This window comes from Ictidomys tridecemlineatus, chromosome 4 (genome assembly GCF_052094955.1).
Source record: "Ictidomys tridecemlineatus isolate mIctTri1 chromosome 4, mIctTri1.hap1, whole genome shotgun sequence".
NCBI lineage: Eukaryota > Metazoa > Chordata > Mammalia > Rodentia > Sciuridae > Ictidomys > Ictidomys tridecemlineatus.
Window position 1 is genome coordinate 202,594,643 of NC_135480.1, and position 27,225 is coordinate 202,621,867.

The 27,225-nt window shown below is 47.7% G+C and overlaps 2 protein-coding genes, 1 long non-coding RNA gene and 1 other non-coding gene across 23 annotated transcripts; 1 reads left to right on the top strand and 3 right to left on the bottom strand.

Annotated features, from left to right (window-relative positions):
• Window positions 1-970: 970 nt before the first annotated feature.
• Slc2a8 (solute carrier family 2 member 8) lies at window positions 971-25,093 on the top strand. Of its 20 annotated transcripts, none has more exons than XM_078048271.1 (14): window positions 973-1,131; window positions 1,204-1,366; window positions 1,592-1,798; window positions 2,986-3,085; window positions 5,981-6,180; window positions 6,990-7,136; window positions 7,291-7,399; window positions 8,069-8,242; window positions 8,914-9,059; window positions 10,274-10,423; window positions 10,535-14,767; window positions 16,961-17,049; window positions 20,709-20,805; window positions 21,528-25,093. In XM_078048271.1, exons 1-10 carry the CDS (start codon window positions 1,076-1,078, stop codon window positions 10,409-10,411), a joined length of 1,440 nt encoding a protein of 479 aa, XP_077904397.1. In that variant the 5' UTR covers window positions 973-1,075; the 3' UTR covers window positions 10,412-10,423; window positions 10,535-14,767; window positions 16,961-17,049; window positions 20,709-20,805; window positions 21,528-25,093. The 20 variants fall into 20 exon arrangements, with proteins under 20 accessions (XP_040142291.1, XP_040142293.1, XP_040142292.1 ...); XM_078048274.1 differs by having other exon boundaries at window positions 8,982-9,059; XM_013356759.4 differs by having other exon boundaries at window positions 10,274-14,767.
• Window positions 9,506-11,081, bottom strand: LOC144377364 (uncharacterized). The gene is made up of 2 exons (XR_013438312.1): window positions 10,990-11,081; window positions 9,506-10,866 (listed from the first exon to the last, which is right to left on the bottom strand). It is a non-coding gene; the product is annotated as an uncharacterized LOC144377364 (long non-coding RNA).
• Rpl12 (ribosomal protein L12) lies at window positions 23,541-27,223 on the bottom strand. The gene is made up of 7 exons (XM_078048287.1): window positions 27,089-27,223; window positions 26,608-26,681; window positions 25,551-25,649; window positions 25,099-25,180; window positions 24,510-24,596; window positions 23,777-23,889; window positions 23,541-23,620 (listed from the first exon to the last, which is right to left on the bottom strand). The coding sequence occupies exons 1-7, from the start codon at window positions 27,123-27,125 to the stop codon at window positions 23,615-23,617; spliced, it is 498 nt and encodes a 165-aa protein (XP_077904413.1). The 5' UTR covers window positions 27,126-27,223; the 3' UTR covers window positions 23,541-23,614.
• LOC120890156 (small nucleolar RNA SNORA65) lies at window positions 24,675-24,801 on the bottom strand. Its single transcript, XR_005734404.1, has one exon. It is a non-coding gene; the product is annotated as a small nucleolar RNA SNORA65 (small nucleolar RNA).
• Window positions 27,224-27,225: the final 2 nt, after the last annotated feature.

Sequence of the window (27,225 nt, forward strand, 5' to 3'; positions counted from 1 at the left end):
TCTTTTCAGAATTACACCAGTACCCCACTGCAGCTGCCTGCACCCAGTGTGTAGGATATGAATTGAGTACAGATGGCAAATGAATACAGAGCCTCACCACCCTCACTGACAGCGGTGGCATGATGGGTGCACACGTGGACAAGTTGGTTTCTAGAATCCGCAGGGGACTCAAAAATGGGAGGTAGTTAAGATGAAGATTCAAGAGTCAGTGAGGTAAGGGAGAGTAGAGTTCAGCATTTAAACCTAGCTCAATCACACATACAGGAATGGGGGACACCACCCCCCCCCCCCCGCCTAACACGTCCTCAGCAGGAGACCCTACCGGCTTTGTATCCGCTGCGCGGGGTGGAGATGGGTTACCACGCCCAGGACTAGCTACGCCTCAGCCCCTAGTACCCCAGCAGAAGCGCCAGGCCAGTCTCGGCCCCTGAGTCAATGGGGCAGAGTTGGGTCAGGCGACTCCAGCCCAGGTCCAGGGCAACGGTTAACACCGAGCAGGAACTGCAGACCTAACCTCGGAAGACAGTCACAGCTGCCTGGAGCTGGGGTTTCAAATTTGGGCCCCGTCTGTGTGCTCCGCCTATGTCCCTCTCCTACTTGAAAATCACTGAGAGGCGGCTTCGGGCAAATGCGGGAGGAAAAACAAAAAAAAAAGAAAGAAAGAAAGAAATCTTCGCCCTCCACCCTCATTGGCCAACTTTTTTCTGAGGTAGCTTTTTTATTATGGTCCCGCCTCCAGACTCGCACCACACTCCAATTGGACGGTTGTGCTCTTGGCGGACGCAAACTCCGTCCTCCACCTCTACTTAAGTCAGTCCGCCCGAGGGGCGGCTCTAGGGCGCTTGGCCCGCCCACCCTGTGCTTCCAGTGGTCGACTCTGACCTGAGGGGCGGGTGCTAGCGCAGATGCTAACCCCGCCTTGCGTTTCCATTGGCTAATACTGGTTCAGATCCCGCCTCAGCACCGCCCGCCGTCGCCCATTGGCCCGCTCTGACGGGAGAAGTCTGAGGCAGCACTCGCGGGTCCCGTGGCGGTTCGGGCGTCAGAGCCAGCTGGGCAAGCGTTGGTCGCCGACATGACGCCTGAGAACTCGGAAGAGTCCCATCCGCTCCTGAGGCCGCCGGGCGGCGGGTGAGCGGCAGGGGACGTGGCCTTGCCCTCCCACTCTGCCGGCTCCTCTCACCCTTCGCCCTGTCTCCGTAGCTCTCCCTGCGGCCGCCGCGTCTTCCTCGCCGCCTTCGCCGCAGCCCTGGGCCCCCTCAGCTTCGGCTTCGCGCTCGGCTACAGCTCCCCGGCCATCCCGAGCCTGAGGCGCTCCGTGCCCCCGGCCCCGCACCTCGACGACAGTACCGCCTCCTGGTTCGGGGTGAGGCCGGGGCTCACGCCAGCCCACCTGGGACCCCCGCGTCCACCCGCTCCCCTTCCCCTCCGCCGCATGCATCTTGTCGGCCCCACCCAGAGTCTCCCGGTCCCCGGCCACCAGCCCGGGACCCCAACTGCCTTTCTTCTGAGGCTGCAGGGCGTGGGGCGGAGGGCGAGCGTGGACTGCCGTCCCTGGCCCCTCCTCAGCCCGCGGTCGCCTCGCCCCCAGGCCATCGTGACCCTGGGCGCCGCGGCGGGGGGCGTCCTGGGCGGCTGGCTCGTGGACCGCGCCGGGCGCAAACTCAGCCTCCTGTTCTGCACGGTGCCCTTTGTGGCCGGCTTTGCCGTCATCACTGCGGCCCAGGACGTGTGGATGCTGCTCGGGGGCCGCCTCCTCACGGGCCTGGCCTGCGGCGTCGCCTCACTAGTGGCCCCGGTGAGTGTCTTCCTGGATGGGGTCCCAAGCCCCGGTGCCTACAGGTATTACCTCCCCAACCTTCACCACGCCCTGGGAAGGAGGCCCCGCCAGATGAAACTGCCTCAGAAAGACGAAGTCCTCTGCCCAGAGGGGCCCAGGCTAGTCAGCTGGATGGATTACTGGAACCCAGGGACCCAGTTGTGCCTCTTTTGCCCCCCACCTCATAACAAGGTGGCACCTGTGGATGGTCAACAGAGCCCCAGGTTAAGACTAAATTCCCCCTACAGGTTTGTTCCTGGAACAAAGGCTGCTGGTTTCTGCGTTCCCTTGTCTTCTCACAGGTCTCCTTCCCCAGCTTCTCTCACCCTCCCCTGACCCAGAGCTGCTCACTTTGCACCCCTGACACCTGGGTCACTTACCTGGGCAAAGCATCTCTCTGGGCCTCTTTCCTTCCCTATAGTGGAGTTCATGGCATTACTCATGAGGTGGTTGTAAGGACTGGGCAAACTGCACCTGAAGCCCCTGGTCATGGCATGATCCTGTAGGGACGTGGACTCTGGTGTAATTGCTGGGTGACCAGTGGACTGCTGCTAGCCAAGGCTTGGATAACCACTCATTCATCCCTCACCCTGCTGGAAGTTGAAAGAAGCTTCTCGGGGCTCTCCCTGGTCATACCCATATGCCTCTCATTTCACCCACCTGCTAGGCGGTCAGGAGCTAGGGAGGAAGTGAATATGGTTTTTGGTTTTCATTTTTACTGGGCAAAAAACAGCTGTCTTAGTTATGGGCATAAGGCATGGGATAATTTAGAAATGTGGGCTGCGCCTTGGTGGCCCCTGCGCCTAAAAGGAGAGAGCATCTTGTAGCAGTTGAGTTGGTGAATTGATGTACTTAACGGCAAAAGGCCCCTTCAGCTGTCAAGAGCACCTGGAGCTGGTTAGCAAGGCAGAAGCTTGGGTCCCACCAGACCAACTGCCTCAAAGTCTGCATTTTATAATGGGTATTTGTACACATTAAGTGAACATTTGGGAAGCTCTGTGCCTATACCTCTCCCTCATCTTCAGAAGAGCACTGGGCCTTGGTATCCTGGGCAGGGCTCTGCTGACCTAGAGCAATGCAGAGTCTCCTCAGCTTTTAGTGACAGAGGACTTTCAGTTTTAAGAACACTTGGACCTTGAGTAAAGTCTTGTCTTAATTATTGGCAGATTTATATCTCTGAAATTTCCTACCCAGCGGTCCGGGGACTGCTCGGCTCCTGTGTGCAGCTGATGGTCGTCATAGGCATCCTCTTGGCCTACCTGGCAGGTAGTTTGCATGATCTGTTTTGATTCCTGTTAATAGCTATGTGGCCATTTTACAAATGTGGAAACTGAGGTTCATGGTGGGTAGGGGTTGCCTGGGGTCACACAGCCAATGGCCAAGATGCCAGGTTCCAGTCTGCCCCCCTGGGACCTTGGGATATGTAGGTCTTATGACTAAGTTCAGTGGAGGCTCTGGCTTGTTTTAGAGAAGGTGGTGTTCTCATCTTCTCAAAAGCCTACTTTGGTGGTCTGAGTAGGGTTAGGCACAAACCAGAGGATTCCAGGGGTGGGAGGGGCACTGCAACAATTTTCATGGTGAGTCTCCCTCAGCATATCAATGTCAGCAAAGTGCAGTATTAGGAAGGCTGGTCCTCAGTACCCCAGGGGCCACAGCTGTGCTAGCCTGAGAAAGGTTCAGGAAGATACATGTCCTCATTAGAAACAGGTAGAAAGAAGGAAGTCTTCAAACTGAACAGTCCTAGATATTGGATGATCCTGCCACCTGCTGTGTGACCTTGACCAAGTCTCATTGCCCCTAGGAGCCTCAGTTTCCTTGTCTTTAAATGGATATAACCCCACCTAGTCTATTAGATGACACACGAAAATTACCTGGCAGCAGGTCCCAAATGAGAATAGTAGAGGGATGGGTTAAGAACCATGAGGTCTGGGGCTGGGGATGTGGCTCAAGCGGTAGCGCGCTCGCCTGGCATGCGTGCCGCCCAGGTTCGATCCTCAGCACCACATACCAACAAAGATGTTGTGTCCGCCGAGAACTAAAAAATAAATATTAAAAATTCTCTCTCTCTCCTCTCTCACTCTCTCTTTAAAAAAAAATACATGATATATACATATCATGTATTTTTTTTTAAAAAAAAAAAGAACCATGAGGTCCTTGAGGGTCCATGCAGGTCCTTGAGGGCCTGATGGGCCTGAGGGATGCACCATCTGGGTCTTGAGAATAGATGACAGATATGTCTTTGCTCTTTCATTTTTAACCCAATGACCACCCTGACTAATTCAGAATCCTGCTAGCAGTCTGGTTGCCTTGGGAGCCCTAAAACAAGCCAGAGCCTCCACTGTGCATAGATATTGACATTCTTAGTTTGGGGGGACAGATCCTCTGTGTCCATCTGCCCACCGCATTACCTCTGGTTCATCTTCATCTGGACTTACTGCTGCTTCTGCCTTTCATTGATCATTTTCTGTGAGTTTTGATTTACTGGTATGAGTTAATCATTAACCACAAGTGTCATGGGGACAATAATGCCTCAATAACTAGACTTTGTGGAACCTCTATAATTTATCTGCACCTTATTGCTAAAGCAAATACATATGTATGCCCCACCCCCACCCCCTGCATGCAGAAGAAAGGTATTTCATGCCATCACTGCTTTGAACTTAAGAAAAATTAAAAATTAGACAATACCCTAAATTCATTTCTGGCCCCTTTATCAGAGAACCCTTGGGCTTTGTTTAAATGTAGATAAATCTGCATTTGTACTGTTCTTCCTATAACCCAACTACTTCAAGGAATCAAAATCCTACCACCTCTTTAGTTGTGCTCATACTTTGATAACTAATTCAAGTGATTCACCACTCAAGAAGTACCAGAAGGGAGAGAGCCTGCTCAGTGAAAAGTCTCCCCATTGTGTCCTGGTTCCTCCCTGCAGAAGCCAGTATGGCATGTTTCTTGGTGACCTCCAGAGATTGTGTGTGTTTATGAGAAATGTGCACATTTACTCTCCCACCCCCTTGACACTAATGGTGCTGTGTCATACCAAGGCCATAAAGAACCAGCACCTCATTCTGTTTTGTGGCTACAGTCATGCATCACTTAACAGAGACTTAAAAACTGCATTATTAGGCTGTATTGTCTCTATGTAAACATACTAGAGTGTATTCCCACAATCCTAGATGGTCTTGGCCAATCACTGGGCATGGCCTCTTGACACAGTCCAGAGCTTTGGTAAGCACAGGATGTATGAGACTGCTGCCCTATAATAGCATTCTGTTCTACAGCAAGAATTTTTTTAGTGGCGTGGCTGGGGGAGGTGATATACCAGGGATTGAACTCAGGGGCACTTGACTGAGACACATCCTCAGCCCTATTTTGTATTTTATTTAGAGACAGTTGCTTAGCACCTCGCTTTTGCTGAGGCTGGCTTTGAACTCTCGATCCTTCTGTTTCAGCCTCCCGAGCCACTGGGATTATAGGCATGTGCCACCGCGCCCAGCAAGATTTTTTTTTTTTAAGTAGGAGTATACTCTAAAATTTTCAAAGTATAGTGTGACAAATCATAAACCCAAACCAACCATTTCTTATCAAGTATTGTGTAGTGTGCATAACTGTATGTACTGTACCTTTGTACAGCTGACAGTGCAGTGTTTACAGCAGCATCACCACAGACGTGACCATAGGATATTCCCATGACTGCATCACTAGGCAATAGGAAGTTTTCAGCTCCATTATAATCTATGGGACCAACTCATACATGCAGTCTGTCATTGACCAAACATCATGATATAGCGTGGGACTATTTCACTGAGGAGATGTAGAATGTACATATCAATGACCTACCACCATTGCCCCAAATGCCATAGCTAGCCCATGATGTTTGCATTTATGAACAACAAGAATAGCAATATCGGGCTGAGACTGTAGCTCAGTGGTAGAGCGCTTGCAGAGCATGCATGAGGCACTGGGTTTGATCCTTGGCACCACATAAAAATAAACAAAGGCATTCTACCTTTGTCTACCAAAAAAAAAAAAAGAATGGCAATATCAGTAATGAACATGACCCACAGAGTAGCAAGATTCCCACTTTATAGCTGAGTATCAGGTTGGCAAGTGGGGGATGCAGGTTGCCTTGCTCTGGCTCTGATGTCTGCACCCCACCAGGCCGAGTCCTGGAGTGGCGCTGGCTGGCTGTGCTGGGCTGCGTGCCCCCCTCTTTTATGCTGCTGCTTATGTGCTGCATGCCAGAGACCCCACGCTTTCTCCTGACTCAGCACAAGCGCCAGGAGGCCATGGCTGCCCTGCAGTTCCTGTGGGGCTCCGAACAGGGCTGGGAAGAGCCCTCTGTGGAGTCTGAGCACCAGGTGAGTGGCTGGAAGGTGGGTTGAGGGAAACAGCCTGTACCGAAGGCCACACACCTACAGGGGGTGCCTGTCTGCCCTTAGTGAGGACCAGTGCTGTTCTTTCTTTGGGCAGGCCCTCACCCCACTTAGCTGGGCCCTAACCTTAGGTCACTGGGGATTCCTCTTGTATGTGTGTGTTTGCTGGCCTTGTGCATGGAAAGCAAGCACTGTACCATTGAGGAACTACATTCCCAGCCCCTGAATCCCAGCTGGATTCTTAGCGTCCCAAGAAGAAAAGGGCCAGAGGAAATTACAGATGCAGAATTGAGGACTTGGATTTAACCAGGGAGTTGTAGGGTGGGGGAGAAGATTAAGAGTCTGGGCTTTAGTGTCAGATAGACTCTGCCACTTCCGTGTTGTGACTTTCCCGTCTGAGACTTGATTTCTTCATCTGTAAAATGGGTATCTTGGGACAGTGCCTCATTGTGCTGAGGATTCCGTGCAACAGGCCATGGGAGGTGCTCAGCCAGGGCCAGGCCCAAGGTGAGCACTGGGTACTTTGAAGGTGGTTGGGACTCAAGAAACTAGTGTTCTTTGCCCAAGTACCAGAATCTCTTTGTGACTCCTCCAACCATTCAGGAAGAGCTGTGGGAGGTAAGGACCATTTTATTTCGCAAATGCTGGGGCTTGTCTCTGCACCTGCCCTGAGGCCCCAGATGAGGCAGGAAAGGAAGCTGAGGCTCACTCCTCTCCAGCAAGCCTTAGGATGGTAGGTTCCAGGAGGACCCTTGGGACAGGGTGGAGGAGCACTGGTGGCTCCTGTCCTCAAGCAGGTTTTTCAGCTGGCCCTCCTGAGACACCCTGGCATCTACAAGCCCTTCCTCATTGGCATTTCACTGATGGCCTTCCAGCAGCTGTCAGGGATCAACGCCGTCATGTTCTATGCAGAGACCATTTTTGAGGAGGCCAAGTTCAAGGTAAGAAGCCTCTACCCGACCTACTTTATCCAGATGCCACATGGATGGGGCTGCCTCCTCAAGCCCAGGGCCTCATCACCTGGCATAGGACTGCAGAGGGAGGTACCCATCTCTGGCTGGCACACCATCCAGCCTCGGCCTCCATCCCCTCCAGGACAGCAGTCTGGCCTCAGTCATCATGGGCACCATCCAGGTGCTGTTCACAGCCGTGGCAGCCCTCATCATGGACAGAGCTGGGCGGAGACTACTTCTGGCCTTGTCAGGTGAGGACTTTGCTCTGTGTATACAGGGTGCCCTGGCCAGCATCCCTTCACCATTGCTGGAAAGCCCTTGCCCTGGCCAACAGGTCTGAATGCCACTGAGCATTGATGAAGAGAGACTGTGACAGACCAGGCTGTGATTTGGCAGCTCTTCACTGAGCTACAGGTTCTTTGACAAATCAAAAAAAGACACCATCATGGTCCCAGCTCACACTGGAGAAACTGAGGGCTGAGAGGTCAGAATGACCCAGAAGCTGTGGTCCTTTGGGGCAAGTGACTTTCCCTCTCTGAGCCTCTGTGAAATGTGGGTAATGGCATTGCCTCCTTCAAGGCTCCTGGGCAGATCAGAGAAAATCTACATGTGTGAGGACCTGAGCGCAAGCCTACCCGTGGACACTTGGTGTCCACTGGCCATTGCAAAGATCACTGTTTGGGTGGTATTAAAATGCTGCCATAATTACTGTTGCTGCTTTCACAGGCCAGAGAGTGTCTGCTTAGGAACTTCTCAGAATTTACTGAGGTCCAGGGTCTAAGGCAGGGTGGCAGGGTGCTATCCAGTCAGTGCTTCTGGAGCCGAGGTGCCCGAGTGCCCAGCTGGCTGCTCGGAGGAAATAGGTCGGCCTTCTCGCCATTTTCCCGAGTACGTTGCCTGTTCCTGCCTTCTGCCTGCAGGTATGGTCATGGTGTTCAGCACAAGTGCCTTTGGCACCTACTTCAAGCTGACCCAGGATGGCTCCAACAACTCCTCACACGTGGACCTCCTGGTGCCTGTGCCTGCAGAGCCTGTTGATACCAATGTGGGGTTGGCCTGGTTGGCCGTGGGCAGCATGTGTCTATTCATTGCTGGTGAGAGGGGCCCCATGGGAGGCTAGGTGAGGGCCACTGTCCCCATGCCTGTGCTGCCAGCAAGTCCAGTCTTACCTAGCCTTACGTCTCTGTCTGAAGCTCTGATCATGTGCCAGGCACTGAACTAAGCCCTCTGTGTCCCTTTCACTTAATCCCCATAACAACCTGTGAGTAGGCCCCATCTCTGTCCCATCTTATTTCTTTTTAAAAAAAAATATTTATTTTTTAGTTGCAGGTGGACACAATATATTTATTTTATTTTCATGTGGTGCCTAGGATCGAACCCAGGGCCTCACACATGCTAGACGAGCACTCTACCTCAGAGCCACAACCCCAGCCCCCATCTTATTTCTTTTAATAGTTTTTTTAGTTGTAGTTGGACATAATACCTTTATTTTATTTATTTATTTTTATGTGGTGCTGAGTATCAAACCCAGTGCCTTGCATGTTCTAGGCGAGTGCTCTACCACTGAGCAACAACCCCAGCCCCTCTCTGTCCCATCTTATAGATACCAGGCCTCATGCCTAAGAAAGGAAGTAACTGGCCCAAGACCTCACAGCAGGAAGGCACAGAGCTAGAGGACCCAGGATTCCAGGACCCTTCATTCCCACAGGTTGGGAGGCTGGGGCTCCTTGACTCTGTGGGCTCTGATGCTATCTTGCTCCCACAGGCTTTGCAATAGGCTGGGGGCCCATCCCCTGGCTCCTCATGTCTGAGATCTTTCCTCTGCATGTTAAGGGCGTGGCCACTGGAGTTTGTGTCCTCACCAACTGGCTTATGGCCTTTCTGGTGACAAAAGAGTTCAACAACCTCATGGTGAGTGCAGGCCTAGGCCTCCCCTTCATGCAATTTGTTGCAAAAGACTCAGGGTCAGTGGCCTCATGTGCAGGCTGAGGCCTCCCTGTACCTGGGACAGCAGCAGTCTTAGCCAGGGGTGCAGTGGAGACAGATGGACTGGCAGTCAAGGAACCCAGGGTATGATCAGAAGTCTCCAGTCTGCCTTGGCAGAAGGACAGTTCATGAACATTGGGAACAGAGGCCAAGAACTCATGATCTGTGTAGAAAGAGTCCCAGGCCTGGGCTCCAGTACCATCCTGGCCAAGTCCATGCTGTTACCTTTGAACCATCTTCCTTGGCTGAAAATACCTTCCTCTTAAAGTTGATGGGAGAATTGATTCAATTCAACATTTTTCCTCTTCCTTGTAGACTGACAGATGTGCCCCGCAGTTCCCCAGCCAACAGAGAGACTCTGGAGCAAATAATCAAGTCATTTGTTCAGTCATTCATTCTCTCCAGGTCCCCTGACATGTACCATGTCCCAGCCTTTTGAAGGCACCAGAAACAACAATGGCTGAAAAGGACAGGTCCCTTTTTATGGCATGGCCAGAAAGGTGATAGGTGGTGATGGAAAGCCAGACTGGGGCGTAGGGAGGCAAGTCGGTGACAGGCGTGGACACTCAAGGTAGCCTGGAGTCTTCATTCAGGCAGGGCTGCCCTAGGAAGCACATTAGGAAGGCCATGGCAGAGGCCTGGGGTGGGACTTACTCACTGGATGTTCAAGAGGATGGACAGAAAAGGAGGAAGAGAGAGAAGCCAGGAAGGAAGTGATAAAGGATATAATAATGACTCAAATGTGTCTGCTGTCTAAGAGACCAAGAGAAGGGTCTTGAGGAGGAGGGGTTTCCAAGTGCCAGAGGATAGGGAGCTGAGAAAGGAAGAGACTCTGGTCTGGCACTGAAAGGTCACAGACTCTGACCAAAGAGACCCTTGTCACTTAAGAGGTGATTTCTGGCTTCTTTCTTGGGCCCATACCTCCCTCCATGCCAATGAGCCCTCTATGTCCCCGGTGTTCCTGGGGCCATGCTCTCTCATTCCCACTGCACCATGAAAAGAGAGCTTACTGGGGCCAGGAGACACATAGGCAGGGCATCAGCAGGCAGGACTTGGGGCAGGATAGTGTCCAGACTGCAGGGAGGGAGTGAGATCCTAATTTACGCCACGTGCACCTGTGGCCCTTCCTTTTTCTACAGGAGGTCCTCAGGCCATACGGAGCCTTCTGGCTTGCCTCTGCCTTCTGCATCTTCAGTGTCCTTTTCACTTTGTTCTGGGTCCCTGAAACCAAAGGAAAGACTTTGGAACAAATCACAGCTCATTTTGAGGGGCGATGACAGCCCCTTTCTGTGAGTGGTGGCCCCTCCTAGCTGGGCTGGCTTTGGGCTTTAGAGGGAGTGGAGCAGCCTGTGACTCTAAGCTGGACCTCAGCCTGAGCCTGGAACCCCTGACTGTCCCAGGCCCAGGGAAGCTGGCACCCAGGACCAGAGCCCCTGGAACCTGGGTTTCCAGGGTCCTCCTTCCCATCCAGTTCTCATGGCCCAGCTCCCCAGGCTGGGAGGTTCGCCAGCCTCTGGGTCCAGTTTCTGCTGCTGCTCTGTGGGCTCAGGAACATCTGAGGAGGTCTTCAGGCCTGTGGTCAGCCCTTCATACACAAGTCTCCATGGTACTAAAGCAGCAAGAGAAGAGGAGGGGCCTCTCAGCTTCTGTTTTCCGTGGAAGATGCTTTTGGAGGTTGGGTCCAAGCATCTGCTTGCTCTTCTCACTGAGCTGCATTATCAGGAAGGACTGTCTGCCAAATAAAAATTTGACACAAATCAGGTCATGACCTCTGCATGAGCCCGGTTTGATGAGGGCTGCCGTTACTTACATAAACCAAGCCCTCGGCCCTGCCTAGAACATCCTGTGTATTCACCTGTTTGGGTCAGCCACCCAGACCCTTGTCACTTAAGAGGTGATTTCTGGCTTCTTTCTTGGGCAGTGTCTTTGGTCATTAGCCATCAAATCCTGTTGAATTTGAAAAAAAGTTCTCTTTGACTTTAATGGACCCCAAAATCTTGTTACAAGTGACTTGTATTATTCATTGTCTAAGTAATGCATGTTTATTGCAGGAAACATTTACTTAATATAAATTATTTTATAGTAGTTAACCATCTTCTAGGTATTGTTCTAAGCACTTTACAAATATTAACTTATTTATTTAGATAAATAAAATATTCACAGTTGCCCCTTTCCAAAGATAACCTGTTAAGATTTTGGTTCACATCTTGAAAACTCTCTCCTGGTACTCATGCTCTCTGTTGTCACTAAACCATTCTTTTCATTGCACCACTTCTCTGTCTACCTTCCAGGTATCATGGCTCAAGCATGTGTAAGCCTGGGCATCTCCCAGTAAGTCCTGTAATAAGCCAGAGGACAGAAGCCTTTTCGAGGGGAATAGAAGGTCATTGTGTGCAGGCAGAAGGGTGGAAGGGCAAGACTCCAGGGTCAGTTTCCAGAAGATGCCAAGGCAGTGACTCTATTTTCAGTGATGTGTGTGAAGCAAGGCATAAGAACATGGATTTCTGTCTGCTGTGGCAAGATCCAAAAACCCCTGGAGCTTTCAGAAGGAGTCACACATGTAGGCAAGAACACCTTCTGCACTAACACCTACTGTCTACATTTGCATTCCCAATACCTACAGTGGTTAGTTGGGCTACAACTAGATTGATTGTTCTTTGAATCTCAGGGCAGTAACAATAGTACAGGTTGAGAACTAGCCCATGATGTTTGCATTTATGAACAACAAGAATAGCAATATCGGGCTGAGACTGTGGCTCAGTGGTAGAGCTACTGAGTTCTGAAATCCAAAACTTTGGGGACGCCAACATGACACAGACATCATGGCACACACCTATAATCCCAGTTGCTCAGGAGACACAGGCAAGAGGATTTCAAGTTCTAGGCAAGCCTGGGCAACTTAGACCCTGTCTCAAAGTAGAAATAAAAAGGGCTGGGTGTGTAGCTGTGGGGAAGGGAGGATCTGCATGTAAGGCCAATGTGAGATCCACAGAGTGCCTCATAAAGGGACATTTGAAATCTTTACGCACTTTTTTCTCATATTCTATTTCCTACCCTGCCTTCTCGGCAACTCCTACCCACACCACCAGCATCCACTTATAGGTGCCAATGACTTGTGGGCCCACATGCTCTTTTGTAACCTTCCCATCAGAATATGAGTTAGGAGACCAAGAGCCAGACCCAGCAGTCAGTCCTGTATGTTTCCCTTAGGAGCCCTGGCCAGCACCATCAGAAACAGGACCACAGAGGAGAGGACTGATGGACATCCTAGGGCCAAGTATAGCAGAAACTGATTTACCCAGCCCAGGGTAGAAATATGCACTGTCTATCAATGTCCATTACCCATTACTGCCTCTCCACTCCCACCCCCAGAATAACTCCCAGATAAATCCTGGCTTCTACCAAAATGGAGGGTTGGAGTGCCCACCACCCCTCAGTGACCATGGGAGGAATTGCATCATCTAGAGCATGAAACTCTCTCCACCTTTCAGTGGCCATGGGTAGGATTGCAAGACAATGGCAGGAAATCTGTAGACTAGCAACCATTATGAATTAGCACCTATTGTATCTTGTGGCCACTGGATGAGGTTTGATGCTGTCTTCACTGTGGTCTGAACAAAGACACAGCCTCCAGTTCCTACCAGGGCAGAGGCTACAGCTCCAAAGCTCATCTTGCTTTCTAAACAAAGCAAGAAGCGGGTGAGGCAGGCCGGGGCACAGATTATGGCTCTCAGACTGTTTCCAAACATGTTCCTCAGACACCCACAGAAGGCCTCGGGGAAGGGAAACCATCTCACCCTGAAGGATGCTTGAGAAGGGCTTAGGTCATCCTACACCTGAGTCTTCCTCAGCTAAGGGAGGAACTCAATAGGGTCTGGTCGGACATCGTCTGCTGCAGCTGTCACACTGCCTCAAGCGTGCATACATGCTGTCCATATATGAGCATTAGGATTCTATCAGTGTGTCAAAGGCCCACTATTAAAAGGCTTTCACTGGGAGATGGAGATGCCTCCCCTGACACCAGATGAAATGACCAAGACCCTTATTGGTCTTTAGGGAGCAACTTTGGGAGAAATGGGCCTAGGGAAGGTCCAATGACACAGGTAAGGTGTTGGTTTACACAGATGATGGTTCTATGCCTGGAGAATTTGCAGAGGCTTCAAAGGAAAGGTTTTGAGCCATGCCTCAACCGTAGAGGAACAGGCCAGTACAGACCAGAAGGCAACAGAGGTGCCCAGGAAAGGGAATGCCAGGTAGAGAGGCATGACATGGCAGGCTGTGTGTTGTTTCTGCCCAACTTGATCTTTTTTCCACTGTCCTTTATGGCTTCTCCTGGATTGGCTAGGCTGATACACAGCTGAGATGGCTCCATAAATAGCAGACTAGTTGAGAAAACATGAGGATCCCGCCATTGGTGGGACTTTGGTTACAGCAAAATAATGACAATCCCAAAGATGTCCATGTCCTAGACCCTGAACCTATAAATCGGTTATGTTGCAAAAAGGAATTTGAAGTTGCAGATGAAATTAAGGTCGCCAACCAGCTGATCTTAAAATTCTCCTCAGCTAGGGTCGGAGCATGCACAAAGATTTAATCCCCAGCCTCAGGGGAAAAAAAATTATACTGTGTGGACACAGTATAACCAGGATGGTCCTTTAAAGTGGAAGCGGGTGACAAAAGGGAGGACCAGAGGTTGCTGACTTTGAAAAAGAGGTCTCAGGACGTCCACACTTGCTTCTGCTTTCCAGTACTCCATTCCCTTCTTCTTAAAGGCAAAAGGATTAAGACCGAGTTGGTCATCGGAAAAATCGTTTGACAAATCCCCAACGGGCTTAGGAGGACACTCCATCCAGGCGCTGGGAAAGTCCTGACGGGGCAGACTATTCGGGAATCTCCTGAAACAGGGCCGACCAAACACTAGCGAATGTGTCTGAAATGACAAGACGTTCCCGCTCGCGGACAAATTCCTATACTTGGAGGGTTCCAGGACACCGCCCCATGGGGGGGTTGCCCTGTTCAGACTGAAGGGCCCTTTCCTTGACCCTTCTCAGACTTTAAGTACGGCTTAAGGCCGCCATGAAGGTGGCTGGAGATGGGCCCAGAACCGACGCACCACCACCACCACCAAGGACGTTGCCCTGCTCCAGCGAACGTCTGCGTCTGCGCTACACCGCCGTTCCCAGAATCCTCGACAGCCAACCCGCTTCCTGTCCCAGAGTCCCCTTAAACTGGATGCCCGTGCACCTGAGGGATGTGCAACATAAAAGCATTCTGGGTGATGGATTCTGGGAGCAAGGACAGGCGGAAGACGGTCTGGGAAGGAGGCAGTGCGGGTCACATATTTGGCGTCTGGGGAGAGGAAAGGTTTGGCCAGGAATAGCGCCTGGCGGAGACTTCTGGGAAATGGAGTCCGGTGGCGGGGTGGGGAACATATCGCATGACCGGAAGCGCTGCTGGTCAGGCTTGTCGCCATGGAGCGCCAGCGTCTGCAGCGCTGGTGTCCAGGGTTCCTGAGCTCGGACGGGTAGCCGGTTGCAGGTTGCTTGTCGTTTTCTCACGTGCAGTGACGCTGACATCAGGGAATTGCTGGCAGCCGGTGGCGTGAGGTGGGACCAGTATGCTGGAGGAAGGAGGTGAGGGGGAGTGGTGGAGGGACGATTTGCAGATCCAGCCTCCTGTTCCAGTTTGCCCACTAATACTGCTTTGTGGCTGGACCAGACCCTGGTTGTCTTTTCCACTAACGGTTGGAGACTTGTCCTTTTCTTAGTCAAATAAGTTCGAGGATCACTGTCCTGGCTGATCGCTTGAGTGTCTACCTATTACCAATGCCAGGGAAAAGTGGGTTCCTGGGAAGGAAAGTGAGACATACCCAGGTGGTTTCTTGGGGTTTTGATGTCATATCTAAGAAATCATTGCCTTTTCTGAGGTCAGAAAGATTTAATTCTTGTTTTCTTCTAGGAGTTTTAGCTCCTTAGGTCTTTGATATATTTTGAGTTATTTTTGTATACGATGTGAGGTAGGACTCCAAATTCGTTCTTTTGCATCCTCCAGCCTCAACCTCCTGAGTAGCTGGACTACAGGTGTGCTTCGACATGCCCACTAAGGGTTTTTTTTTAAAAAAAAGACTATTCTTTCTCTATTTAATTTCTTGTTATCCTTGTCAAAAAGTAGTTGCCCATAAACATGAATTTATTTCTGGACTTTCAAGTCTATTCCAGTGATCTGAATATCAGTCCTATGCCACTACACAGTTTTGATAACTGTTGTTTGAAGCAAGTTGAGAAGTATGAATCCTCTAACTTTATCCCCCCACTCCTCTTTGTCCTTTGCATTTCCATGCGCATTCTAAGGTCAACTTGTTAATTTCTGTTAAAAGTGCCAGCTGGAATTTTGATAGTAATTACATTGACTCTGTTAATAATTTGGGGATTATTGCCATCTCAACAATATACTGTTTTCCAATACATAGATATAGGGTTTTTTTCCATTTATTTAGGTCTTCTATAATTTCAACATGTTTTATAGTTTTCAGTGCATAAATCTTGTACTTCATTTGTTAAATTCATTCCCAGGTACTTTATTTTTTTGATATTATAAATGAAATTGTTTTGGTTTCATTGCTAGTTTGTAGACATGTAACTGATTTTGTGTATTCATCATGCTTCTTGCAATCTCACTAAATTTGTTTAATAGCTATAATTATTCATGTGTCAAGACTTTCTGTATACAAAATCATGTCATCTGCAAGTAGAGATTTTTTACTTCTTCCTTCCAATCCTGACATCTTTCATTTTCTTGCTTAAGTGCCTTGGCTAGAACCTACATTGAACAAAAATGGTGAGAGCAGACATCTTATTTATTATTATTTTCAGTGCTAGGGATTGAACCCTGGGCCTTGTGCATGTGAGGCAAGCGCTCTACCAACTGAGCTATATCCCCAGCTCCTTTGTTTTATTTCTTATCTTAAGGGGGGAAAAGTTTCCATCTCTCACCATTATGTATGAGGTTAATGGTACATTTCATCATCAAATTAAGGAAGTTCTCTTCTATTTAAGTTTTTAGGTGAACACAGTATCTTTACATTTATGTGGTGGTGAGGATCGAACCCAGTCCCTCATGCATGCTAAGCGACCACTCTACCACTGAGCCACAACCCCAACCTTCTGTTAAGTGTTTTTTTTAATCATGAAAGGATAAGGATGATAATGATTTGGAATGTTAAGGATCAAACTCAGGGATTAGTGCATGCTAGTCAGGCACTCTACTACTGAGCTACAGCCCCAGCCCTACTATTTGATTTTTTAAAGTGGCTTTTTCTGTGTCCAATGAGATGATCCATGTTAGATTTTTTTTTTCTTTGCTCTATCTATATGGTGTGTGGATTGTTTTTTGTATGTTGAATTAACCTTACATTCCAGAACAGACCCCATTAGTCATTTGTTACCTCTTCTTTTAAGCAAAAGGTAATAAACTGCATACTTAGCTGGTAGGCATCATGCCAACTGCTTAACTGTGTATTTAATTCTCAAAAACTTTATAATATCATCTCCATTTTACAGATGAGAGAAATGAGACTTATATCTTAAGTGATTTGCACTCTGCTGGTGAGTGGTGAATCTTAGTTAAGAATCTATTACAGTCTAATACCTCCCATCATCTGTTGGCATTGATGGAGTTAGGTAGAAACAGGAAAATTCCCGTCCCACTGCAGATTCATCTCAGGCACCCTGGTACCAGCTCTGGCTTTCAAATCCCCTCTTTATAGGAGAATTGGTAACTTCATAATATGCAAACTTTGTCTCCTTGATTTCATTCTCTTCCTCTAGCACCACCTTTTCCAAATGTTGCACTTCCCTCAGAGGAAAGAGCAGGAGAGAACAGAATGGCTGTCGGTCTCTTCGCAGCTGGGCCCCAGGTAAGTTGGGAATTGAGAGGCAGCCCTTTTTTCCTTAACATTCTTGGTGAAATTGGCTTGGGTTTTTGGTTTTATTTTTCTTCAGTGAATTACAAAAGTAATTCACTGAAGAAAATTTGGATAATACAGAAAACACAAAAAAACTAAAAAATATCTTTACTTCTACACAGAAACAGCAGTAACAATTTGATTTGTGGCCTGCCTCTCATTCTTCCTTTTTCTATTTTTTCCCAAATTGGGTGGGTTCAATCCCTGGTTTAAATATATATTAATATTAATTTCTTCTTTCTTCAGATTTTACAATTCACTTTAATTTCTTGAATTGAAACCTTACTCCATTTTCTTCCTTACTCATTTACATTGAAAATTTTGGGCTAAAACCTGGGCATGGTGATGCACATCTATAATTCCAGCTGGCTCAGGTCAGGAGGCCAAGGCAGGAAGATTTTAAGGTCAAGGCCAGCCTCAGCAATGTTAACAAAATCATCCCAAAATAATAAAAAGGGCTAACGATGTACCTCAGTGGTAGAGAGTCCTGGGGTTCATTTCCCAGAACCAGAAAAGGAAAGAAAAAAAGTTTTAGACTGTGGGTTGTTTTTTTTTTTTTTTAGTATTCCAAAACTATTACTTTGATATTTGCCCATTCACAGCTGAGCTGGTCTGCTTCATGAGGACAGATATCATGACTTGTCAACACAAAATGCCACTGTAGTCTGATTGCAGGGTATGGGGTGTGATAGCTGTCTGCTCAGCCTTATTAAATCGCTCAGCTCTGATTTTGTTGTATATACTTCATTTTGGATTAACTAAAACATTTTAATATCTTAAAGCTGTTATTATTTTAAAATTCTTCTTGTACTTTGTATAATTTTTCTTCTTGTATAGTATGTATTTTGTGGCTCCTGGCATTTATGTATTTATAATAGGTTTTACTCTTTACTTTTTTAATACTTTTATTTATTTATTTTTAAGAGAGTGAGAGAGGAGAGAGTGAGAGAGAGAGAGAGAGAATTTTTAATATTATTTTTTAGTTCTCGGCAGACACAACATCTTTGTTTGTATGTGGTGCTGAGGATCGATCCCGGGCCGCACGAATGCCAGGCGAGTGCGCTACTGCTTGAGCCACATCCCCAGCACTTTTATTTATTTTTATGTGGTGTTGAGGATCAAACCCAGGGCCTCACACATGCTAGGCAAGTGCTCTACTGCTGAGCCACAACCCAGCCCTAGATTTTACTTTCTTGATTATTAAAGTGGCCCTAATAATCTAAATATGTCATAGTTTTTAAAAATAACTCTCTTCATTCCATTTAACTCATTTCTGCGTAGGATGGACTGGAAAGGCAGGTAAAACTGGAGGTCAGGAGACTAGCGATACTCTGGAAAATGGTGCTGGCTTACAAGGCAATGACAGTGAGATGGAAGGATGGCCAGGTTTCTGGCATGACCAGGCAATGAAAGAAGGTCCCATCCCCAAACTGAGAATAGACAAGGAAAAGTAGTTAAAGGTGTAAGATTCCTGTGCAACCTGGCCAGGATAGTTGCTGCCTGTTTTCCTATGGGACAAAACACCTGCACCTAGATATCTTGCAGCCACCTTAAATCCTGTGGGCCCTGAACAAACTAGTTAATTTGCTCACAAGCTACTTTGGTCCGTGTTTCTTCTCTTTCTAGTTTCTCAATATCTTTGACTTCTCCTAGATCTTCTCCCACACCATTTCTGGCCATGCATCTAGTCCCTCTATTTGAGCAGAACCCCCTCTCAACTTGATGTTGACAGCTGTAGTTCCTAACCTCTCATTTCCACCTTAAGGTGCATCTTGACTTCTACTGGCTCCCTATTGACTATAGGATAAAACTGCCATGTCTATCAGGTCATTTCAAACTTTTTTTAAAAAATATTTATTTATTTTTTCTTAGTTCTTCGTTTGTATGTGGTGCTGAGGATCGAACCCGGGCCGCACGCACGCTAGGCGAGGGTGCTACCACTTGAGCCACATCACCAGCCCTCATTTCAAACTTTCAATTTAGCCCCCCCACCCCACCACCTGTTGCTTCTCAACACACAAGGACCTTCTCAGCACCGGGCCTTTGCTCCTGGTGCTCCCCCTGCCCTGACTAGCCTTCTCTTATCCCAGCTTGATGTGGCCTTCTATAGATCTCCCTGATTGTCTTTCATCTCCTCTTCTTGCAACCAGTTCCCCTTTTATTCTTTTCTTATCCTGCTGGAATTGAACTTGGGTGGGAGAGGCAAGCATGCTACCTGAGCTACATCACCAACCCTAATCACTCCATCTCTTTGACATATCTTCACATTTGACTACATAGAAGCCTGGCTCTCCTACTTGCTGGGTGATATCTGAATTCACAGGAATGTTTTGTTGTTGTTGTTTTTTAAATATTTATTTTTTTTAGTTCTCGGGGATGCAACATCTTTGTTGGTATGTGGTGCTGAGGATCGAACCCGGGCCACATGCATGCCAGGCGAGCGCACTACTGCTTGAGCTACATCCCCAGCCCTCACAGGAATGTTTTTGTTCAAAGTTCTGAGATTCAGCTCTCATTTCCTTGATAATTTGCACCTGATTATTCACTATTATGAATGCACATTTTACTTTCTGTATTGCCTCTTCCTGGCACCTGTATTTTTGTGTATAATTTCTAATACACACACTTTCTAACTTTTCATACATAAAAAATCTATCAAGATGATAATTTGTATGGAGACAGTGGGGTTTTTGTTTTGTGTGCCAGAAGCCATTACAGTGTTAGGCAGATGATAGGTACACTTTCAGACTCTTCCAGCCTCCATGCCCACCCGCCTTACTGTCTTGTTGCCTCCACTCAAGATCCAAAGGCCACCAGTAAGAAGGAATTTGCTTTTTGTTTCAGGATCCACAGCTCTAGTAATGTTTTACCAGGAGGGATGGAGCCACACATTCCCTGCTGGTTCAAGGGGGAAAGGGAAACCAGCAAAGTGCAGAAACCTGGTCCTGCTGGCCAAAGAAACCACTTCTTTTGAGAGAGAATCAGCTCAATTTTTTTTAATAGGACCAGGGATTGAACCCAGGGGCACTTAACCACTGAGCTGCATGCCCAGCCTTGTTGCTCTCTTGTACATGGACACAATACTTTTGTTTAGTTGTGTGTGGTGCTAAGGATTAAATCCAAAGCCTCACACATGCTAAGCAAGAGTTCTACCACTGAGCTACAACCCCAGCCAACCCGCCCCCACAGCCTTTTAAAATATTTAGAGACAAGAGTCTTGAACTTAGGATCCTCCTGCCTCAGCCTCCTGAGCCACTGGGATACAGGTACTCACTGTTCTGGAAAGTTGTGGGGGCATTTTTCTTTTCAGTGTATAGAGAGGCCTGTAGGCCCAGCTGATCTGTGTTCAGTCTGTGCCCATCTTCCAGATAGGGTGTTTGATGGATTTAGCTCCCTTTAATTCCTGATGGAAATGCTTTACTAAGACCCAGGCACATCTTATTGATGTATCTCTTAGTGCCTGTACTGTGGAGCCAATGCTCAACGAATATATATATTGGTGTGATGAAATGAACCACCTAAGTAGCCTGTGTCTTCTCCCTGGAATTCTGGGTGACTATACTTAGTACAATCTCAAAATCTTCGTGTTTGGGTTTTCCTCCCTTGACTAGGACTTCCAGTTTTCCAACCTGGTATGAACTCCCAGCTAGAACAAAGGGAAGCCCGTGGGAGTGCTGAAGGGAGAAGACCTAAGAAGCACCTGTCCAGGTAAGTGAGCAAACACCAACCAGTTAAGTCTTAGAGCCAGAGAACCTCAGAAACATACATTAATATGTCAATCCTGCAAAGTATTATGCCCATTTCATAGATGAGCATTGAGAAAAGATAGGTTAACTCTCTGGAAGGGTATACCTCCTTGTTGGTGGGGAACAGAAGTCATCTTTGTTGGCCTGGCATGGTGCATCTTGAGGTGCACCTTCAGCCACTGTGGTACATGAGACAGCCGTTGTGCTGCACCTTTACCAACCTTCTAGCATTAATCATCTTTAGAAATTCAGCAGACTTAGTAAGGTAAAAAAAAAATCATCTTACTCAGCATTGGTCATCAGTTTTTTAAATTAAGTCTAGTAAGCAGATTTGTGGCTCAGTGGCAGAGCACTTGCCTAGCATGTGAGACACTGGGTTCAATCCTTAGCACCACATAAAAATAAAGGTCTAACAAAACTAATAAAAATATTTAAAAAAAAAAAAAAGAATTTTGAGAACCAGAATATCGCATGAGACAGCAAGAGGAGCCTCAGAAATGGGAGACACATATGTGGGGCAGGAGTGGGGGTCCACTTTTGCCCCTTGGCAGTTTAGGAAGTAAAACATACTGGGCAAAAAGAAGGGTCTGAGGAACTATTTATGCAATAGCCTGGCCAGACTCCTTCAGCCTATTGGATTTGTTCTACTAAGAGAATACAGAATACCTGCTTTTCTAATTTCAGACTGGGAAACTGTCCCTGAACTGCCAGGGCAAGCCCTTTCTGAAGAGTCATGCCAAGGCATATGTGAGCAGAGGAAGAGCTTCAGTCTAAGACCAGTCCTGTCAACACAACTCAGAGTTCCTGCAGGAGTGAGGCCTTGCGAACCTGAAACCTGTTCTAAGAGCTTTCAGAATTCAGAAAAAATTCAGCCTCAGAGAGTAAAGCCATTCACGTCATGAGTGTGGCGAAGCCTTGAGCTACTGTTCTTCCCTTTCTCAGCATCAGAAGAGCCACACTGGGGAGTGCAGTGAGTGTGGGAAGGCCTTCAGCCAGAGTGCAAACCTCAACCACCAGAGGATTCACACTGGAGAGAAACAAGTGCAGTGAGTGCGGAAAGGCCTTTAGCCAAAGTACAAATCTTATAATCCACCAAAGACCCACACTGGAGAGAAACCATATACATGCAATCAGTGTGGGAAACTCTTCAGTGAGAGCTCAGCCCTTATTCGACATCACATAATTCACACCGGAGAAAAGCCATGAGTGTAGTAAGTGTGGAAAAGCATCCCTTAGTCAACATCAGAGAATTCAGTGGTGTGAAGCCTTATGAATGCAGTGTGTGCAGGAAGGCCTTCAGGTGTAGCTCAGCTTTTGTCAGACACCAGAGACTCCATGTTGCAGAGTAACCGGGAGCTCATGATTGACCTCAAGGGAACCCCGGATGCTCCAACTCAGCATCCAAGTCAGGTGCATAGGTGAGCTCAGATAAATACTGTCAATTAAAGCATCTGGAGACATGTGCACTTTAATCTGTAGCCTGGAGACACATACAGAAACACCCTGAATATTCGATTCTTACTGTATTGTAAGTAAAAGCTTAAGCTCAAGAGCTTGCTAACATTTTCAGTCTTTAGTAAGCATCAAGAATCTAAAGCACTCACAGCCTGGTGGCACTCGCCTATAATCCCAGTAGCTCAGGAGGATCCTGAGGTTAAAGCCAACCTCAGCAACAGTGAGGCACTCAACAACTTGGCCAGACCCTATATCAAAATATAAATAGGGCTTTGTATGTGGCTCACTGGTTGAGTACACTTGAGTTCATTCCCCAGTACCCAAAATAAAACACCCATTAGTCCAAATTCTTTCAGGCAATTTGATTGGCAAAATGAACAAATCACTTAAAAACTTGTTTTCTTCTATCAAAGTCAGTATTTTTGGCAATGCTCATTTCTTCTGGAAATAGAATGGTTGCAAAAGAAGTAGTGGCCAGATACCAAGACCTATCCAGTTTAGGGTAGCAAATGTGGATGAGGAAAGGGATTCTAGAGTCAACCATCCAGTATCAGACAGGGAGAATTACTTCCTAATGCTGAAAAATAGGCCCAGAATCCACCTATGAACGATTGCAGAGCTTGTCACTGGGGAAGAGGAAGCAGCCATGATATCATTCTGGTGAACTCCCACACATAAAGGCATATCCCACTCTATGGGGACCAGAACAGGAAGGGGCCAATCAAGGATCTGAGCGACACTCATCTGGAGGTCAATCATGAGCTGCAATAAGGCTCATTACTGACAGAAATGTTGCCTTTAGGAGATGCAGACTTTCATATCAACTTTTCTCCCTTGCACTCTGACTTGGGTCCTAACAACCTTGACAATGTCATCCTCAGACCCAAACTATTCTGCGCTTGGTTTTTGGTGAGCCAAGCATGACTTCTCATTACCAGCCTGCTGTCAGACTGCACAACTCAGGGGCTTCAGCTTGTTTCTCAGGGGGCATGGTACACATGTGCTGCCTTCTAGGCCATTAGAATGCTGCTTTCCCTCAAAGTCCAGGCAGTCCTTTCCAATGGAGGCAGTTACCCAAGATAAGGTAAAACAACCCATAGAGAAAAATCAAGTCCTCGGAGCAATTATTTCCAAACCTCATTTGTTGGTGCCTAGAAAAAGCTGCCTAGCTGCAGTTTGTCCCAGTGTCAAGTGTTAGGTTAAGGGGATGACAGACGCTCATTCAAGGATGCAGCCCACTGGTTGTGAGGATGATCCTTTATTAAAATATTCTCCCATGTACTTAACTGTGGAAAAGAAATTTTCCCATGTACTTCTTAACTCTGTGGGAAAAAAAATAGTAGCTCTATCAGTCAAAGGAGAGTTAAAAGACCCTCCCTTAGCCCTATACTAATACCTTCATGAACACATTAGCCACTCCCCCTCCAGCTTTAACCCTTCTATTATAACCAAGTGAAATGGATGCAAAAATCACTTACAGCTGGACACTCCACTGCACCACTATTGATGTCATCTATGATGTCATGAGGGTGGCGGCCATCAACATTACAACCCACAGACTGGGCAGTCCCCAGAATCTCCTTAATGGTTCCTACAATTAGGAAAAATGTGTTTCGCTATGTGTATAACTCAGTAGCAGAGATCTTGCCTAGAACGCAGGAGGTCCTGTGTTCAATCCCCACTACAGCAAAACAGGAAAACCCCAACCCATTCGTATAGTACAAGACTTGGAACTTAATAAACCTTAAATACAGAGTCTCTATTGGATCTCTAAATGCTCAGCTCAGGACCTAAGCAGTTCTTTCATCCCCAGAAAATACCATACCCCAACCTTGAAACTCATCAACTTCAGTAGCCCTTATGTACAACACCTATAACACCTTAATCAGTATTCATTTGGGCTGCCCATATACTAAAATTTGAACAGAGATTAATTAGCACAGCCTTTTCACAAAAACGACATGCAGATTTCTGAAGCATTCCAAATTTAAGGGAGAGGAATGCAGTGTTCACCTGTTGCTCAACGACTTCTTTCAATACACAAAACCTTAAACTGAGCAAAGCTATCATTAAATGATATGTTGTAAATTTTTATAGGTGTCCTAAATGTAGGATGGCAGAACATGAGTTAAGTGCCCTCAAAGTGGCAAGAATGCTAATCATTCACTGAAAACATTCAAATTTATGAGATATATGTTGTCTTGCTCTTACCAGAAAGTTCTCTAGCTAAAGATCGGTGACGCATCTGTCGGGCAATGTTGACAATTTCATCAAAAGTGATATTTCCACTGTGTTTAACTGCAGGAAGGAAAAAAAAAAAAGCTTTGTCATAGTCTGAGGCCAAAGGGGACTGCATGTCCTCCTCCACTATTTGCAGGCTGTTCCCATGCTTTCGGCACAGAGTCATCCACATGAAGAATAACCCTGTTTCCTTGGCTGGGGTTTACTGTCAGCTCACCACTGGACTGCACCAGCCCACAAACTGGTCAGGTGCAGTGGCGGGTGGCTAAAGACAAAACCAAGTCTTCACCAATCTACCATGGACAGACTTCCTGTTAAGGGATTAAAAGCATAGCTAAAATCATTGGTTAAGTGTCCAGTGCATCAGCCAGCCACATGTTCTCAGCTGCCTAAACTCAAGGGACCTTCCCCACTGGGGAAAGCAAATCTAGTACTTTTTGGTACTGCCTGGCTCTCACAATGCTGACCAAATCATCAATCCCCACGCCAACCCTGGTTTCAATAAAGAAAAAACATTATGTATAAATAAAAACTGCAAACTAATGTACAGCCAACTTACTGTTTTTCTGTTTCTTTCTGTCTCTTGGTGGCTCCTTGAGGGCTTTTATGATCAGGGCAGAGGCAGAAGGTACCACTTCAATCTGCAGAAGAGATTCTTGATGTAAACAAACCCTACCCCACCTCCAAAGAGTACTACCACTGTATGACAACCAACATTGCCCTCAAGAGACCATGGGCCAGACACTAGGTTCCTGTACATATGTAAGTTATACATGTGTGTATTATTCATATGTATTAAAACACATTCCTGTGTAGGAAATGTTATGTGATTTACCCAGTGTCACATGGGTTGAATCTGGGCCCAAAGTCTTTCCTTGCCTTATTGTCCATGCTTTTGACAAAGTCTTCCCATAAGGACCAAATTGTTTAGTTCACCAATGGTGAAATCCTCCTATCCAGGATTCCAGGATACCTCTACCCTCCTTCAAACCAAGCACAAGAAGTAAATACCTGGGCTTGTCTGTTCTGAATAGTCAGTTTCACTGTAATCCTCAGACCCTTCCAATCACCAGTTGCTTTGGCAATATCATCACCAACCTTTTTGGGAGACTGTAGAAATAAAAGTATATAATCAAACTGTGCTCAAAGCTGAACCACAGCCCTAAAACCTGCCCAGTACTACTCACCTGCCAACACCAAAGTTTCCACATCTAGGGACCCATTTTCTTTTTGGTACTGGGGATTTAAACCTGGGGCACTTTACTGTCAATTATGCCCCCCAGTCCTTTTTTAGACAGGGACTCACTAAATTGCTGAGGCTGGTCTCAAGCTTGAGATCCTCCTGCCTCAGGCTCCAGAGTAGCTTGTGATTACAGGCCTGTGCCATCATGGCTGGCTACCTAAGTAGCTTTAATTAATACTAGGTTCCAATACCTGGCCGTGATGAGGGCGAGGATCACTGAATTCGCTACTTAGCTGGCCTAAATGGGATGGTTGTCCCATAAGTGCTGGCTGAGCAAAGAGCCAAGAAAGTTTAACAAGACACTAGTTAAAATGAAGGGGGAAAAGTGTTTGATGCAAGGAATCTGTCTGAGAAATACAGACTTAATAATATTCAGAGACAGGTCAATTCAATACAAGCAAAGTATAAAAGGGAGGGGGGTGGAGGGCCAGCGGGCGGGGTACAGCTCAGTTGGGAGAGTGCTTGCCTTACATGCATAAGCCCTGGGTTCAATCCCCAGCACCACACACAAAAAATAGGTACATTAAGTCATGGCAACAAGGTTGAGTTGGAAATACAGCCCAATGTGTTCATCAAGACCACCCACACAATCCTTACGTTCCCCTAACCACACTGCCCTATGTCACTAAGCCCTGGCTCCTAGCTCGCATCCCTCACAAACACCAAAGGCAGCAGCTGAGACACGTGGAATGTCACAATTTCAAGGTACGGGTCCCATTTTTCACACATGACCTTTCTACAGTAAGTAGTTCCAGTTCAACAACTCAGGTCTAGTCCTGTTTGCACAAACCAGGGCTTGCTCTGTCCCTCGCGGGGATGACTTACCAGACCCAGGGGGCCAATCTTGGGGGCCAGGGCAGACGTAGCGCCGACCTCGCCGCCGGTGCACCTCAGGTACACTGGGAGAAAGAATAATTAGCGCCTCTGCGGAGCGGGCCCGAGGAAGAACCCTCACCCTGTCTTTGCTAGCAGCACCACGATCCTGAGCGCGGGCAAGACAGGCACCCCTCCTCCCTCGGGCGTAGACAGCGCCGAGCCCCCTCCGCTGACGCTACCGGCGGGGGGCAGACCGCCCGGGGGCCAGCCTTACCCTAAGACATGCGGGCTGCAAGGCCGCCAAAGGTCGTCCGCTCCTCCCTCCCCATCTACACGTGGGGAAGCTGAGGCCCAGACCGGGAGAGAGACCCGTCAGGGCCGCACAGCGCCAGAAGGCCCGAGAGACCAGCACGGGAAAGGCACGCGGCGCGCAGGGCCGAGGGGAGAAGGGAGGCGCCTTCGCAGCCCCGGCCGCAGCTAGGGCACGCACCGACTTTGATTTCATTGGGGTCGAACTTGGGCGGCATGGTGGAGGCGGCTGGTGTCGGATGAACCCGGATTCGGGACGACCGAAGAGAGTTGCACCTTAACCTCCTCCGAGCCAAAAGGCCGGAAACGCTGCTGCCA